At 48.5% G+C, this 13,553-nt stretch overlaps 1 protein-coding gene across 1 annotated transcript in view; it reads left to right on the top strand.

Moving 5' to 3' along the window:
• Positions 1 to 13,553, top strand: part of MYO19 (myosin XIX) — a 53,206-nt gene that overhangs the window by 1,175 nt on the left and 38,478 nt on the right. Inside the window, exons 2-6 of the mRNA XM_060757034.2 lie at positions 5,124 to 5,249; positions 8,089 to 8,236; positions 9,813 to 9,961; positions 11,614 to 11,727; positions 12,042 to 12,174. Of these exons, the coding sequence (XP_060613017.2) occupies positions 5,190 to 5,249; positions 8,089 to 8,236; positions 9,813 to 9,961; positions 11,614 to 11,727; positions 12,042 to 12,174 (604 nt within the window). The 5' untranslated portion in view covers positions 5,124 to 5,189. The remainder of the gene's footprint in view (positions 1 to 5,123; positions 5,250 to 8,088; positions 8,237 to 9,812; positions 9,962 to 11,613; positions 11,728 to 12,041; positions 12,175 to 13,553) is intronic.

The following is a 13,553-nucleotide window of genomic DNA, read 5'->3' as shown; positions in this document are numbered from 1 at the left end:
AAACGTCAAGGTCTGTTTCCCCCAAACCCTACCAGTGTTTACATTTGGACATATTAAGTATCTGTGTCAAGTTTGGTGCAGATTCATCATTGTTTGAGTCCACAGTGCTCTCTGGATGGAGGTGAACTACAACTTCCAAACTCAAGGTCAATGCCCACCAAACCCAGTATTATCTGTTGGTTCTGTGTGCCAAGTTTGGTTCAATTCTATCATTGGTGAGGTTTAGAATGCTCTGTTATTGTAGGTGAACTATAAATCCCAGCAACTACAACTCCCAAATGTGAAGGTACATTTTCCCCAAACTCCACCCATGTTCACATTTGGACATATTGAGTATCTGTGTCAAATTTGGTCCAGGTCCATCATTGTTTGAGTCCATAGTGCCCTCTGGATGTAGGTGAACTACAACTCCCAAACTCAAGGTCAATGCCCACCAAACCCTTCCAGTATTATCTGTTGGTTATGGGAGTTCTGTGTGCCAAGGTTTGGTTCAATTCTATCATTGGTGAGGTTCAGAATGCTCTGTGATTGTAGGTGAACTATAAATCCCAGCAACTACAGTTCCCAATTGACAAAATCCTCCCCCCAAAATCCCACCAGTATTCAAATTTGGGCATATCAGGTATTTGTGCCAGTGAATGAAAATACACCTTGATTCATGACTTAGATGAGTGGTGAGAAGGCATGATCATCCCACTCAGCAGGCCGGCCTTTGTTTACCTTGGTCATATGCCTCCTTATCTGATGACCTCCCCAAAGGTTGAAGAGGACACCTTTCGGCACACGTCTGGTTTTGAACAAGGGAAAGCCTAGGAGGGTTGCCGAATCTGGATTTCTTGACCCGAAGCAAACCTAGTCTCCCGAAACGTCCACTGCCCATGTCTTTGTCTCCCTCAGTCTCAAAGATGCTCTGGGATTTGTAGTTTGGTGCTGGGGGAAGGGGTCCCCAATGATGACATATGCAGGAGACAAGATGGAAATGTCCCCTGGCCCCCTCTCTCTTCAATCTGTCCCAGACAGTAGTTAGTGCTGGAGGGAGGGGTCCCCAACTGATGACATATGCAGGAGACAAGATGGAACTATCCCCTGGCCCTCTTTCTCTTCACTCTGGCCCAGATCGCAGTTGGTGCTGGGGGAGGGGTCCCCAATGATGACATATGCAGGAGACAAGATGGAACTGTCCCCTGGCCCCCTCTCTCTTCACTCTGGCCCAGAGCGGCCGTTGGTGCTGGGGGAGGGGTCCCCAATGATGACATATGCAGGAGACAAGATGGAACTGTCCCCTGGCCCCCTCTCTCTTCATTCTGGCCCGGAGCGGCCGTTGGTGCTGGGGAAGGGGTCCCCAACTGATAACATATGCAGGAGACAAGATGGAACTGTCCTCTGGCCCCCTCTCTCTTCACTCTGACCCAGAGCGGCCCTTGGTGCTGGGGGAGGGGTCCCCAATGATGACATATGCAGGAGACAAGATGGAACTGTCCCCTGGCCCCCTCTCTCTTCACTCTGGCCCAGAGCGGCCGTTGGTGCTGGGGGAGGGGTCCCCAATGATGACATATGCAGGAGACAAGATGGAACTGTCCCCTGGCCCCCTCTCTCTTCACTCTGGCCCAGAGCACAGTTGGTGCTGGGGGAGGGGTCCCCAACCGATGACATATGCAGGAGACAAGATGGAACTGTCCCCTGGCCCCCTCTCTCTTCATTCTGGCCCGGAGCGGCCGTTGGTGCTGGGGAAGGGGTCCCCAACTGATAACATATGCAGGAGACAAGATGGAACTGTCCTCTGGCCCCCTCTCTCTTCACTCTGACCCAGAGCGGCCCTTGGTGCTGGGGGAGGGGTCCCCAATGATGACATATGCAGGAGACAAGATGGAACTGTCCCCTGGCCCCCTCTCTCTTCACTCTGACCCAGAGTTGCCCTTGGTGCTGGGGGGAGGGGTCCCCAACTGATGACATATGCAGGAGACAAGATGGAACTGTCCCCAGGCCCCCTCTCTCTTCACTCTGGCCCAGAGCGCAGTTGGTGCTGGGGGGAGGGGTCCCCAACTGATGACGTATGCAGGAGACAAGATGGAACTGTTCCCTGGCCCCCTCTCTCTTCACTCTGGCCCAGAGAGGCAGTTGGTGCTGGGGGGAGGGGTCCCCAATGATGACATATGCAGGAGTCAAGATGGAACTGTTCCCTGGCACCCTCTCTCTTCACTGTGACCCAGAGCGGCCCTTGGTGCTGGGGGGAGGGGTCCCCAATGATGACATATGCAGGAGTCAAGATGGAACTGTTTCCTGTCACCCTCTCTCTTCACTCTGACCCAGAGCGGCCGTTGGTGCTGGGGAAGGGGTCCCCAACCGATGACATATTCAGGAGACAAGATGGAACTGTCCCCTGGCCCCCTCTCTCTTCACTCTGGCCCAGAGAGGCAGTTAGTGCTGGGGGAGGGGTCCCCAACTGATGACGTATGCAGGAGACAAGATGGAACTGTCCCCTGGCCCCCTCTCTCTTCACTCTGGCCCAGAGCGGCCATTGGTGCTAGGGGGAGGGGTCCTCAACTGATGACATATGCAGGAGACAAGATAGAACTGTACACTGGCCCCCTCTCTCTTCAGTCTGTCCCAGACAGTAGTTAGTGTTGGAGGGAGTGGTCCCCAACTGATGACATATGCAGGAGACAAGATGGAACTGTTCCCTGGCCCCCTCCCTCTTCACTCTGTCCCAGACAGTAGTTAGTGTTGGAGGGAGTGGTCCCTAACTGATGACATATGCAGGAGACAAGATGGAACTGTTCCCTGGCCCCCTCTCTCTTCATTCTGTCCCAGACAGTAGTTAGTGTTGGAGGGCGTGGTCCCCAACTGATGACATATGCAGGAGACAAGATGGAACTGTTCCCTGGCCCCCTCTCTCTTCATTCTGTCCCAGACAGTAGTTAGTGTTGGAGGGAGTGGTCCCCAACTGATGACATATGCAGGAGACAAGATGGAACTGTTCCCTGGCCCCCTCTCTCTTCATTCTGTCCCAGACAGTAGTTAGTGTTGGAGGGAGTGGTCCCCAACTGATGACATATGCAGGAGACAAGATGGAACTGTACACTGGCCCCCTCTCTCTTCATTCTGTCCCAGACAGTAGTTAGTGTTGGAGGGAGTGGTCCCCAACTGATGACATATGCAGGAGACAAGATAGAACTGTACACTGGCCCCCTCTCTCTTCATTCTGTCCCAGACAGTAGTTAGTGTTGGAGGGAGTGGTCCCCAACTGATGACATATGCAGGAGACAAGATAGAACTGTACACTGGCCCCCTCTCTATTCACTCTGTCCCGGACAGTAGTTAGTGTTGGAGGGAGTGGTCCCCAACTGATGACATATGCAGGAGACAAGATGGAACTGTCCCCTGGCCCCCTCTCTCTTCACTCTGTCCCAGAGTGTAGTTAGTGCTGGAGGGAGTGATCCCCAACTGATGACATATGCAGGAGACAAGATGGAACTGTCCCCTGGACCCCTCTTTCTTCACTCTGTCCCAGAGTGTAGTTAGTGCTGGAGGGAGTGATCCCCAACTGATGACATATGCAGGAGACAAGATGGAACTGTCCCCTGGCCCCCTCTCTCTTCACTCTGTCCCAGAGTGTAGTTAGTGCTGGAGGGAGTGATCCCCAACTGATGACATATGCAGGAGACAAGATGGAACTGTCCCCTGGACCCCTCTTTCTTCACTCTGGCTGAGAGCGCAGTTGGTGCTGTGGGGAGGGGATCCCAACTGATGATATATGCAGGATACAAGATGGAACAGTCCCCTGGCCCCCTCTCTCTTCACTCTGGCCAAGAGTGGCCTTTGGTGCTGGGGGGAGGGGTCCCCAACTGATGACATATGCAGGAGACAAGATGGATCTGTCCCCTGGCCCCCTCTCTCTTCACTCTGGCCCAGAGCGGCCATTGGTGCTGGGGGTGGTGTCCCCAACTGATGGCATATGCAGGAGACAAGATGGAACTGTTCCCTGGCCCCCTCTCTCTTCACTCTGGCCCAGAGTGCAGTTGGTGCTGAGGGGGAGGGGTCCCCAACTGATGACATATGCGGGAAACAAGATGGAACTGTCCCCTAGCCGCCTCTCTTATCACTGTCCCAGACAGTAGTTAGTGTTGGAGGGAGTGGTCCCCAACTGATGACGTATGCAGGAGACAAGATGAAACTGTCCCCTGGACCCCTCTCTTATCACTGTCCCAGAGTGTAGTTAGTGCTGGAGGGTGTGTTCCCCTACTGATGACATATGCAGGAGACAAGATGGAACTGTCCCCTGGCCCCCTTTCTCTTCACTCCGGCCCAGAGCGGCCGTTGGTGCTGTGGGGAAGGGTCCCCAACTGATGACATATGCAGGAGACAAGATGGAACTGTCCCCTGGCCCCCTCTCGTGGTGGTCCTGGAATGTAACACCCGCGATAAGTGGGGGAACACTGTACAGCCCCCACGTTCCTTCGAATTGAACCAAGGCAATTAAAGTGGATTCATTCTGCAGCATAGATATACCCCCAAGGTTTCGTTTTGCTTGTCTGGAAGCTTTGGTGTCCTAACACTTTTGTTTTCAAAGAAGAAAACATTACAATACTCTATTTGGTTTCAGGGTTTTGCGAATTGAGGTTCGCATTAGATTCGAGGGTGCATGAGACTCAGTACAGGATTCTCAATGGATTTGGATTCGAAGCCCGAGCCACTTAGATGCAAATCCCGGAGAGCCACCGAATCTCAGCTGGGTGGAACTCGTTTTCCTTGTAACTTTCCATAGGGCACGCCTGGACAAAAATGCAAACGGTGTAATTTTGTGCCTCGGGCTTTCCTCCTCTCTCTCTCCTCTCAGCTGAGAACTTTCCTTCTTTATGGCTGGAGAGAACTCGTTTTCTAGGAGCCCCAAAGTGACATCAGAGTGATATGCAGGGGGGTGGGGGGGTTGAGTCTTTGCCACCAGTGAAGTCAGCCAAGGACAAAGAGGGAAGGCTTGGGAAACAAGAGGAACAGAGACAGCTGGAAAAATGGGAAGAGCGAGGATTGATCCAGACTCTCCCCACTCAACTGAGACAGTTTGAAGTTAGGCAGTGTCCACTGTGTGTGCTGGTTGATTGTCACAAGTGACTTCTTTTCTTTAGGCCACTCGAACGTGTGCAATCTGAAAGACGTCCTGTTTGGGATCCCGTCTAGTCCACTGAACTTGAATGCATTCTCCAATACGAAGCGTGAAGCGCCCTAAAAGGAGGAGGGAGATGCTCAAGCAGGTATGCCTTTCAGGGAGGAAATGACGATGGAAGATATGAGGGATGAATGAAAAGTAATGCCTCCACCTTTGTAACTCCTCAACAGATAACAGTTTTTTATATCCCGATATGAGGGATGAATGAAAAGTAATGCCTCCACCTTTGTAACTCCTCAACTGATAACAGTACGCTCCTCGGATTCGAACCTGCGACCTTTATTTATTATTTATTTATTTAAAACTTTTATATCCCAATATGAGGGATGAATGAAAAGTAATGCCTCCACCTTTGTAACTCCTCAACAGATAACAGTTTTTTATATCCCGATATGAGGGATGAATGAAAAGTAATGCCTCCACCTTTGTAACTCCTCAACACATAACAGTACACTCCTTGGATTCGAACCTGCGACCTTTATTTATTATTTATTTATTTAAAACTTTTATATCCCGATCTTCTCACCTCGGTAGAAGGACTCAGACCGGTCAACAAGCTTAGCAGCTCAGTGGTTTAACCCACTTCGCCACCATTGCACAAGTTTATAGTCCTCATCAAGGAAATAGAAAGGCAGATGAGTCACCTTCCCTCATTGCCCTCTGTATCTGCCTGTCTCTCTATTTTCCCCTGTTGTTTCTTGATATTTCTCAGCGACATGGCTCTTTCACACAAAGTTTTTCAGCATGTGGCAAACCCCTGAGTCCCCCATTGTTTTCTCCTGTGAGCATGGAGAAAGACAAGATGTCTGCAGAGAGAGTTAGATAGGTAAGCTCTTACGTTGTCATACAGGCCGTCCCCGAGTTACAAACATCCAATTGGCAAATTACTCCTAGTTAAAAACAATGGGGTACAGACAACAGGAAGTGAGAGAAATCTCCTCCTTGGAAAGGAAATCCACTCCTGGAAGAGTTATTATCAAGAAGAGAAGGCTGAGAGGAGACATGATAGCCATGTATAAATATGTGAGAGGAAGCCACAGGGAGGAGGGAGCAAGCTTGTTTTCTGCTTCCTTGGAGACTAGGACGTGGAACAATGGCTTCAAACTACAAGAGAGGAGATTCCATCTGAACATTAGGAAGAACTTCCTGACTGTGAGAGCCGTTCAGCAGTGGAACTCTCTGCCCCGGAGTGTGGTGGAGGCTCCTTCTTTGGAAGCTTTTAAGCAGAGGCTGGATGGCCATCTGTCAGGGGTGATTTGAATGCAATATTCCTGCTTCTTGGCAGGGGGTTGGACTGGATGGCCCATGAGGTCTCTTCCAACTCTTTGATTCTATGATTCTATGATTCTATGGGGAAAAGAGGTCTCAATAAAGTGTTCTCCCCAATCCTACACCTTCATAACTCCTCAACAGATGGCAGTATTGGTATGCAGCAGGTACTGGCTTGTTCAGTAGACTCTCCTCTACAGCTCCATTTTGACGGGAAACCTTTGCATTTAACGGTTGTGTTGTTAAAGTGCGAAATGTGGAACCCTGCGCAGACGGCTGGTCAATGCGACTTAAGCAACATGCAGTCATTGAATTCTTGACAGCAGAAGGTGTCACCCCAAAGGAGATTCATCAGAGAATGCAAGCTGTTTCTGGTGATTGTGTTGATGTGACTACTGTGCGTCATTGGGCAAGTTCAAAGATGTTGAGGTGGGAACATCTGACTTGTGTGATAAAGAGTTGGATGTCCTGTGACAGCAACCACCGAGTTTCACAAGCAAAAGGTTGACAGATTGATTCAGGACAATCGTCGTATCACTCAGAGAGAAATTTCAAGCATAATTGGCATTTCACAAGAAGGGGTGTGTCACATTATTACTTTGCTTGACTATGGGATAATCGGGTGCACGATGGGTACCCAGGATGAAAGAACTGTGAGACGCTGGTTGTAGTAACAGAGTGTCGACTTCTTCCGTGATGGCTTCAAAAAACTTGTTCATCGTTGGCAGAAATGTATCCAATTGTCTGGTGATTATGTGGGAAAGTGAATAGTGATATTGCTTTGCTTGGCTATCGGAAGATCTGTGCACGATGGGTACCCAGGTTAAGAGAACTATGAGATGCTGGTTGCAGAAACTGAGTGTTGATTCAGGACGATCGTCATATCACTCAGAGAGAAATTTCAAGCATAATCGGCATTTCACAAGAACATGTGGGTCACATTATTGCTTTGCTTGGCTATCAGAAGATCTGTGCACGATGGGTACCCAGGATGCTGACGGCTGAAATGCAAGCGCACAGACTTGAAACTTCAGAGACTGGATCTCACCACCATACGGCATCCTCCATACAGTCCAGATTTAGCACCGTCTGACTTCCATCTGTCCCAATAATGAAATAAGATTTGCAGAGACTTCTGATGAAGATGTTGAGAGAACTGTGTGATGCTGGTTGCGGAAACAGAGTGTCAACTTCTTCCGTGACGGCTTCAGAAAACTTGTTCATCGTTGGCAGAAATGTATCCAATTGTCTGGTGATTATGTGGAAAAGTGAATAGTGGTAATTAAAGAGCACCATCTAAGGATTATTTCTGCGTTTGATTTCTTAAAATATTCCCATCCAAACCCAAGTAACGAAGGTGGAGGCATTACTTTTTGTTCAACCCTTGTAGGAGATTCTTTTCTCAGCGTCCACAAACCAACGTGGGTCAAAATAATCTCTTTTTTTCAAAATGGCCCTAAATGCACGTTAGGGGAACAAGAAGTCCCCAAAACATGGTGGGCATGCTCAGTAAAAGGTGCTTTTGATTTCTATTCGTCTTCCAGAGCTTCTCATGTGTCCCAAGGATTCAAGGGTTGCCAATCTGGGAAGTTCAGCTGTTTCTTGAGTGGGGAGAATTCAGTCAGAATGGGATTTCCTTACGTTTCTCTTTACAGGTCAATGGCACAAAGAGCAACCGGGCCCTCGACCCAAGCAGAGATGAGCACTGTCTTGGAGGAGAGGTGGAATCATTCCTAAGTGACGAGCGGCAACTACATCTCATTGATGACCTTACCAAAGTGAATCCTGTCACCACCACTACTGGTACAGAGCAAAAGGGTTTGAGCCCTTTAGTTGGGGTTGGACACGTTCCTAAAATCCCCCAAATTCAACGTATTTCTGCTGTTGTACAGATTCCTGCCAGAAACGGGTTTCTTTTCAGCCTTGACTCTGTCATCAATTTCTCTCTCAACCTGGCAGAGCGCCTGAGAGATTGTTGTGCTATTCTGTTCAGTCTGAAAACAAGCCTTCTATCTTCTGTCTCATTAATTTCTGCAGCTGCCGAACTTTTCTTAGACTCAAAACCCTGGGAATTCTCTGGTAGCAATTCGGGCCCTCTTCCAGAGACCATCCCATCATCCCCAAACTCTTCAGGAACATTCTCATCAGCAAAGACACTTTGAACAGGAATCCCATTGTCGTTCTCTGCGTCTAAAGCACCCTCATCATTAGAAACAGCATTGTCATTCCCAACATCCAGAGTGTCCTGATCCTTAGACACAATCACAGGCTGAACTCCAACAGCACAATTAGCCCAAAGTGATAAAAAGAACAAAAACACACAGACCAATGCTATCTCTTCCATAGGAGGCTTTTCGTTATAGCAAAATAATATGGATGCACTATTTACAAGAATTATGTTTCCATAAATAAATACATAGTAGCTTTACACACAGCAGCTTTCTCACATGAGGCTTCTCTCACACAGAGGTTTATCTCACACTCCTCAGGATGACACTAACTTTGGGTGACTGACTCTAACCGGTTTTGGCCTACTCACTCTCCTCAACACAACACTAGCTTTGGCCCACTGACTATCAACAGACTTCTGCCTATTCGCTCTCCTCAGGATGACACTAGCTTTGGCCCACTGACTCTTGCAGGATTCGGCCTACTCACTGTCCTCAGGACAGCACTAGCTTTGGCCCACTGACTCTTAACAGGTTTCTGCCTACTCGCTCTCCTCAGGACTGCACTAGCTTTGGCCCACTGACTATCAACAGACTTCTGCCTACTCGCTCTCCTCAGGACTGCACTAGCTTTGGCCCACTGACTCTAGCAGGCTTCTGCCTACTCATTCTCCTCAGGACGGGACTAGCTTTGGCCCACTGACTGTTAACAGACTTCTGCCTACTCGCTCTCCTCAGGATGACACTAGCTTTGGCCCGCTGACTCTTGTAGGGTTCAACCTACTCACTCTTCTCAGGACTGCACTAGCTTTGGCCCACTGACTCTTAACAGGCTTCTGCCTACTCAGGACTGCACTAGCTTTGGCCCACTGACTCTAGCAGGCTTCGGCCTACTCACCCTCCTCAAGACGACACTAGCTTTGGCCCACTGACTCTTAATAGGCTTCGGCCTACTCACTCTCCTCAGGATGACACTAACTTTGGCCCACTGACTCTTAACAGGCTTTGCCTCAGGGTGTGGTGGAAGCGCCTTCTTTGGAAACACTTAAACAGAGGCTGGATGAATATCTGTCAGGGGGGCTTTGATTATGATTTTCCTGCATGAAGGCAGAAGAGGGTTGGACTGAATGGCCTCTAACTCCGTGATTCTAGTCCACAAAAGTGAGTATTCTCCAACACTGCTTCATGAGCAAATGTCTCACTCTCCTTAGTTCTCAGGTGCCTCCAAGCACGATACGCCACTCATGTCTTCTATACCAAGGCCGGCTGCAGCCTGGTGGCCGTCAACCCCTTCCGACCAATTCCACCTCTCTACACGCAAGAGCTCATGGAAGACTACCACGCTGCCTCCTGCCTCCAGGTGAGAGAGGACAATGTCAGGTAGGAATTAACTGGGAGCAGAGAGAGGAGAGAGTATGGCATTTCACAAGAACGTGTGGGTCACATTATTGCTTTGCTTGGATATTGGAAGATCTGTGCACATTGGGTACCCAGGATGAGAGAACTGTGAGACGCTGGAATCAGAGTGTCGACTTCTTCTGCGACGGCTTCATCGTTGGCAGAAACATATCCAATTGTCTGGTGATTATGTGGAAAAGTGAATAGTGGTAGTCCGGAGGACCTCACCTCCCAACATCCCCTCCTCTTTGGTTGCAGGGGCTAAGGCTGGTGGGTTTGGAAGGCACATTGCCAAAAGCAAGGTTTCCATAACACAAATAAACAAATACATAGTAGCTTTACACGCAGTAGCCTTCACACTGGAGCTTTCCCACATGAGGCTTCTCTCACACAGAGGTTTACCTCACACTCCTCAGGATGACACTAGCTTTGGTCCACTGACTCCAACAGGCTTCAGCCTACTCACTCTCCTCAGGACGACACTAGTTTTGGCCCACTGACTCTTAACAGGCTTCGGCCTACTCACTCTCCTCAGGATGATACTAGCTTTACACACAGCAGCTTGCATACTGGAGCTTTCTCACATGAGGCTTCTCTCACACAGAGGTTTGCCTCACACTCCTCATGACAACACTAGCTTTGACCCACTAACTCTAGCAGGCTTCGGCCTACTCACTCTCGTCATGACGATACTAGCTTTGGTCCACTGACTCTTAACAGGCTTCTGCCTATTCACTCTCCTCAGGACGGCACTAACTTTGGCCCACTGACTCTAGCAGGCTTTGGCCTACTCACTCTTTCAGTGTTTGGCTCACATTTTTGTAATCATAAATACCCAGTTAATTTTTAATATTTCTAGCAGTAGAGACAACAGAAAGTGAGCGAAATCCCCCCTCAGAAGGAAGGGAAATCCACTCCTGGAAAAGTTAGTATCATGGGAAAAAGGAGTCTAAAAACTCTTAAATCAGGACGGTAAATAAATAACATCACTCTGAAAACAGGGGAATTCCAGACAGGAAACAATCAGGATCAACTAACACCTAGAATCATAGAATCAAAGAGTTGGAAGAGACCTCATGGGCCATCCAGTCCAACCCCATTCTGCCAAGAAGCAGGAAAATTGCATTCAAAGCACCCCTGACAGATGGCCATCCAGCCTCTGTTTAAAAGCTTCTAAAGAAGGAGCCTCCACCACACTCCGGGGCAGAGAGTTCCACTGCTGAACGGCTCTCAACCTCCCAACAAAGGATTCACCCTGGCAGGAAGCAGACAGGGTTTGAAACTGCAAGGCCATTCAGTGCTAATCAAGGTGGCCAATGGTAACATTCACACTTGTCTCAAGCAGACAAGAGTTTTTTTTCCCACGTCGGACATCATTCCACAGGTATATAGACCCCATTTGCCTAGTTTCCAACAGACCTCCCAACCTCTGAGCATGCCTGTCATAGATGTGGGTGAAATATCAGGAGAGAATGCTTCTGGAACATGGCTAAACAGTCCAGAAAACTCAGAGTAACTCAACACCAATAAGGTTTAAAACTACAGTGTTCCCTCGCTTTTTGCCTTCCTGACACTGGCTGCTTCCTTTCTAAACACTGCGTCCTTCTTTTTTAGGATCTCAAACCGCATGTTTTTTTGGTGGCGGAGGAAACATACCGAAACGTTGAGAGCCAGATTCCGCCAGTGAACCAGTCCGTGATTGTTAGTGGGGAAAGCGGGGCTGGAAAGGTAAGGCCTCCAAGGACACCCTTCCTGCCCTCATGGCGAACTCCCGGTGACTAGTGCGGTTATGCCATGCCTATGCCAGCGTATGACAACAATGGGAAGGTCTTTTTGTATTGTCCCAAAACTTGAAGGCTTTGCAAAAATTCCTTCCCTGTTTTGGCCTTGTTTTGATCGACAGAAGCAACGAGAACGATGAGAGAGGGAAGATCCAAGTGCTATTTTGAGCTGTGCACAGATTCAACCATGCCGTGTGTGCAAACAGCGCCCCAATATGTGTCCTTTTCGTTGTCCCGCACCCCTTTCTCCTCTGTTTCCAGACATGGACGTCCCGCTGCCTGATGACGTTTTACGCTACCGTCGCCGCCTCCTCTTCGGTCCCTAAAGGCAGCGTGACGGCAGAAACGATCGAGAAGAGAGTCTTGGACTCCAACCCCGTGATGGAAGCTTTTGGTAAGGATGCAATTTTGGATTTTCCAGAAACAGACTAATGTTTTAGCTATGTTCCGACCTCCAACCAAATCACCGTATGTGGGCAACATGGTTGAAAATGAATTATGGTTTACACAAATCCTGCACAAGTATATAGTCCTCATCAAGGAAATAGAAAGGGAGATGAGTCACTTTCCCTCATCGCCCTCTGTAACTGCCCGTCTCAATATTTTCCTCTTTTGTTTCTTGATATTTCTATTTATTTATTTATTTACAGTATTTAAAAACCGCTTTTCTCATCCCTAGGGAGACTCAAAGCGGTTTACACATAGATAATGGCAAAAATTCAACGCCTTACAACTACAATAGTTTTTTGTTTGTTTGGGTTTTTTTTGTTGTGTCAGGAGCAACTTGAGAAACTGCAAGTCACTTCTGGTGTGAGAGAATTGGACGTTGCTCAGGGGACGCCTGGATGATTTGATGTTTTTATCATCCTTGTGGGAGGCTCCTTTCATGTCCCGGCATGAGGAGCTGGAGCTGATAGAGGGAGCTCATCTGCCTCTCCCCGGATTCGAACCTGTGACCTGTCGGTCTTCAGTCCTGCCGGCACAGGGGTTTAACCCACTGCACCACTGGGGGGCTCCAACTACAAAACATCAGAGAATGCAAGCTGTTAATAGTGATTGTGTTGATGTGAGTACTGTGCGTCGTTGGGCGAGTAAGTTTAAAGATGTTGAGGTGGGAACATCTGACTTGCGTGACGAACAAAGAGTTGGACGTCCTGTGACAGCAACCACCGAGTTTCACGAGCAAGAAGTTGACAGATTGATTCAGGACAATCGTCATATCACTCAAAGAGAAATTTCAAGCATAATTGGCATTTCACAAGAACATGTGGGTCACATTATTGCTTTGCTTGGCTATTGGAAGATCTGTGCACGATGGGTACCCAGGATGCTGACGCCTGAAATGAAAGCGCACAACTTGAAACTTCAGAGACTGAATCTCACCACCGTATGACATCTTCCATAAAGTCCAGATTTAGCACTGTCTGACTTCCATCTGTTTCTGATAATGAAAGAAGATCTGTGGCGAAATAATTATGCTTCTGATGAAGACATTGAGAGAACTGTAAGATTCAGGTCAATCGTTGTATCACTGAAAGAGAAATTTGAAGCATAATCGGCATTTCACAAGAACATGTGGGTCACATGATTGCTTTGATTGGCTATTGGAAGATCTGTGCACAATGGGTACCCAGGAAAAGAGAACGGTGAGACGCTGGAATCAGAGTGTCGACTTCTTCCGTGACGGCTTCATTGTTGACAGAAACGTATCCAATTGTCTGGTGATCATGTGGAAAAGTGAATAGTGGTAGTTAAACAGCACGTTCTAAGGAT

The sequence above is a fragment of the Anolis sagrei genome, chromosome 11 (assembly GCF_037176765.1).
Source record: "Anolis sagrei isolate rAnoSag1 chromosome 11, rAnoSag1.mat, whole genome shotgun sequence".
Classification (NCBI taxonomy): domain Eukaryota; kingdom Metazoa; phylum Chordata; class Lepidosauria; order Squamata; family Dactyloidae; genus Anolis; species Anolis sagrei.
Note: the sequence above shows the minus strand (reverse complement) of the source record. Positions and strands in the feature narration are given on the sequence as shown.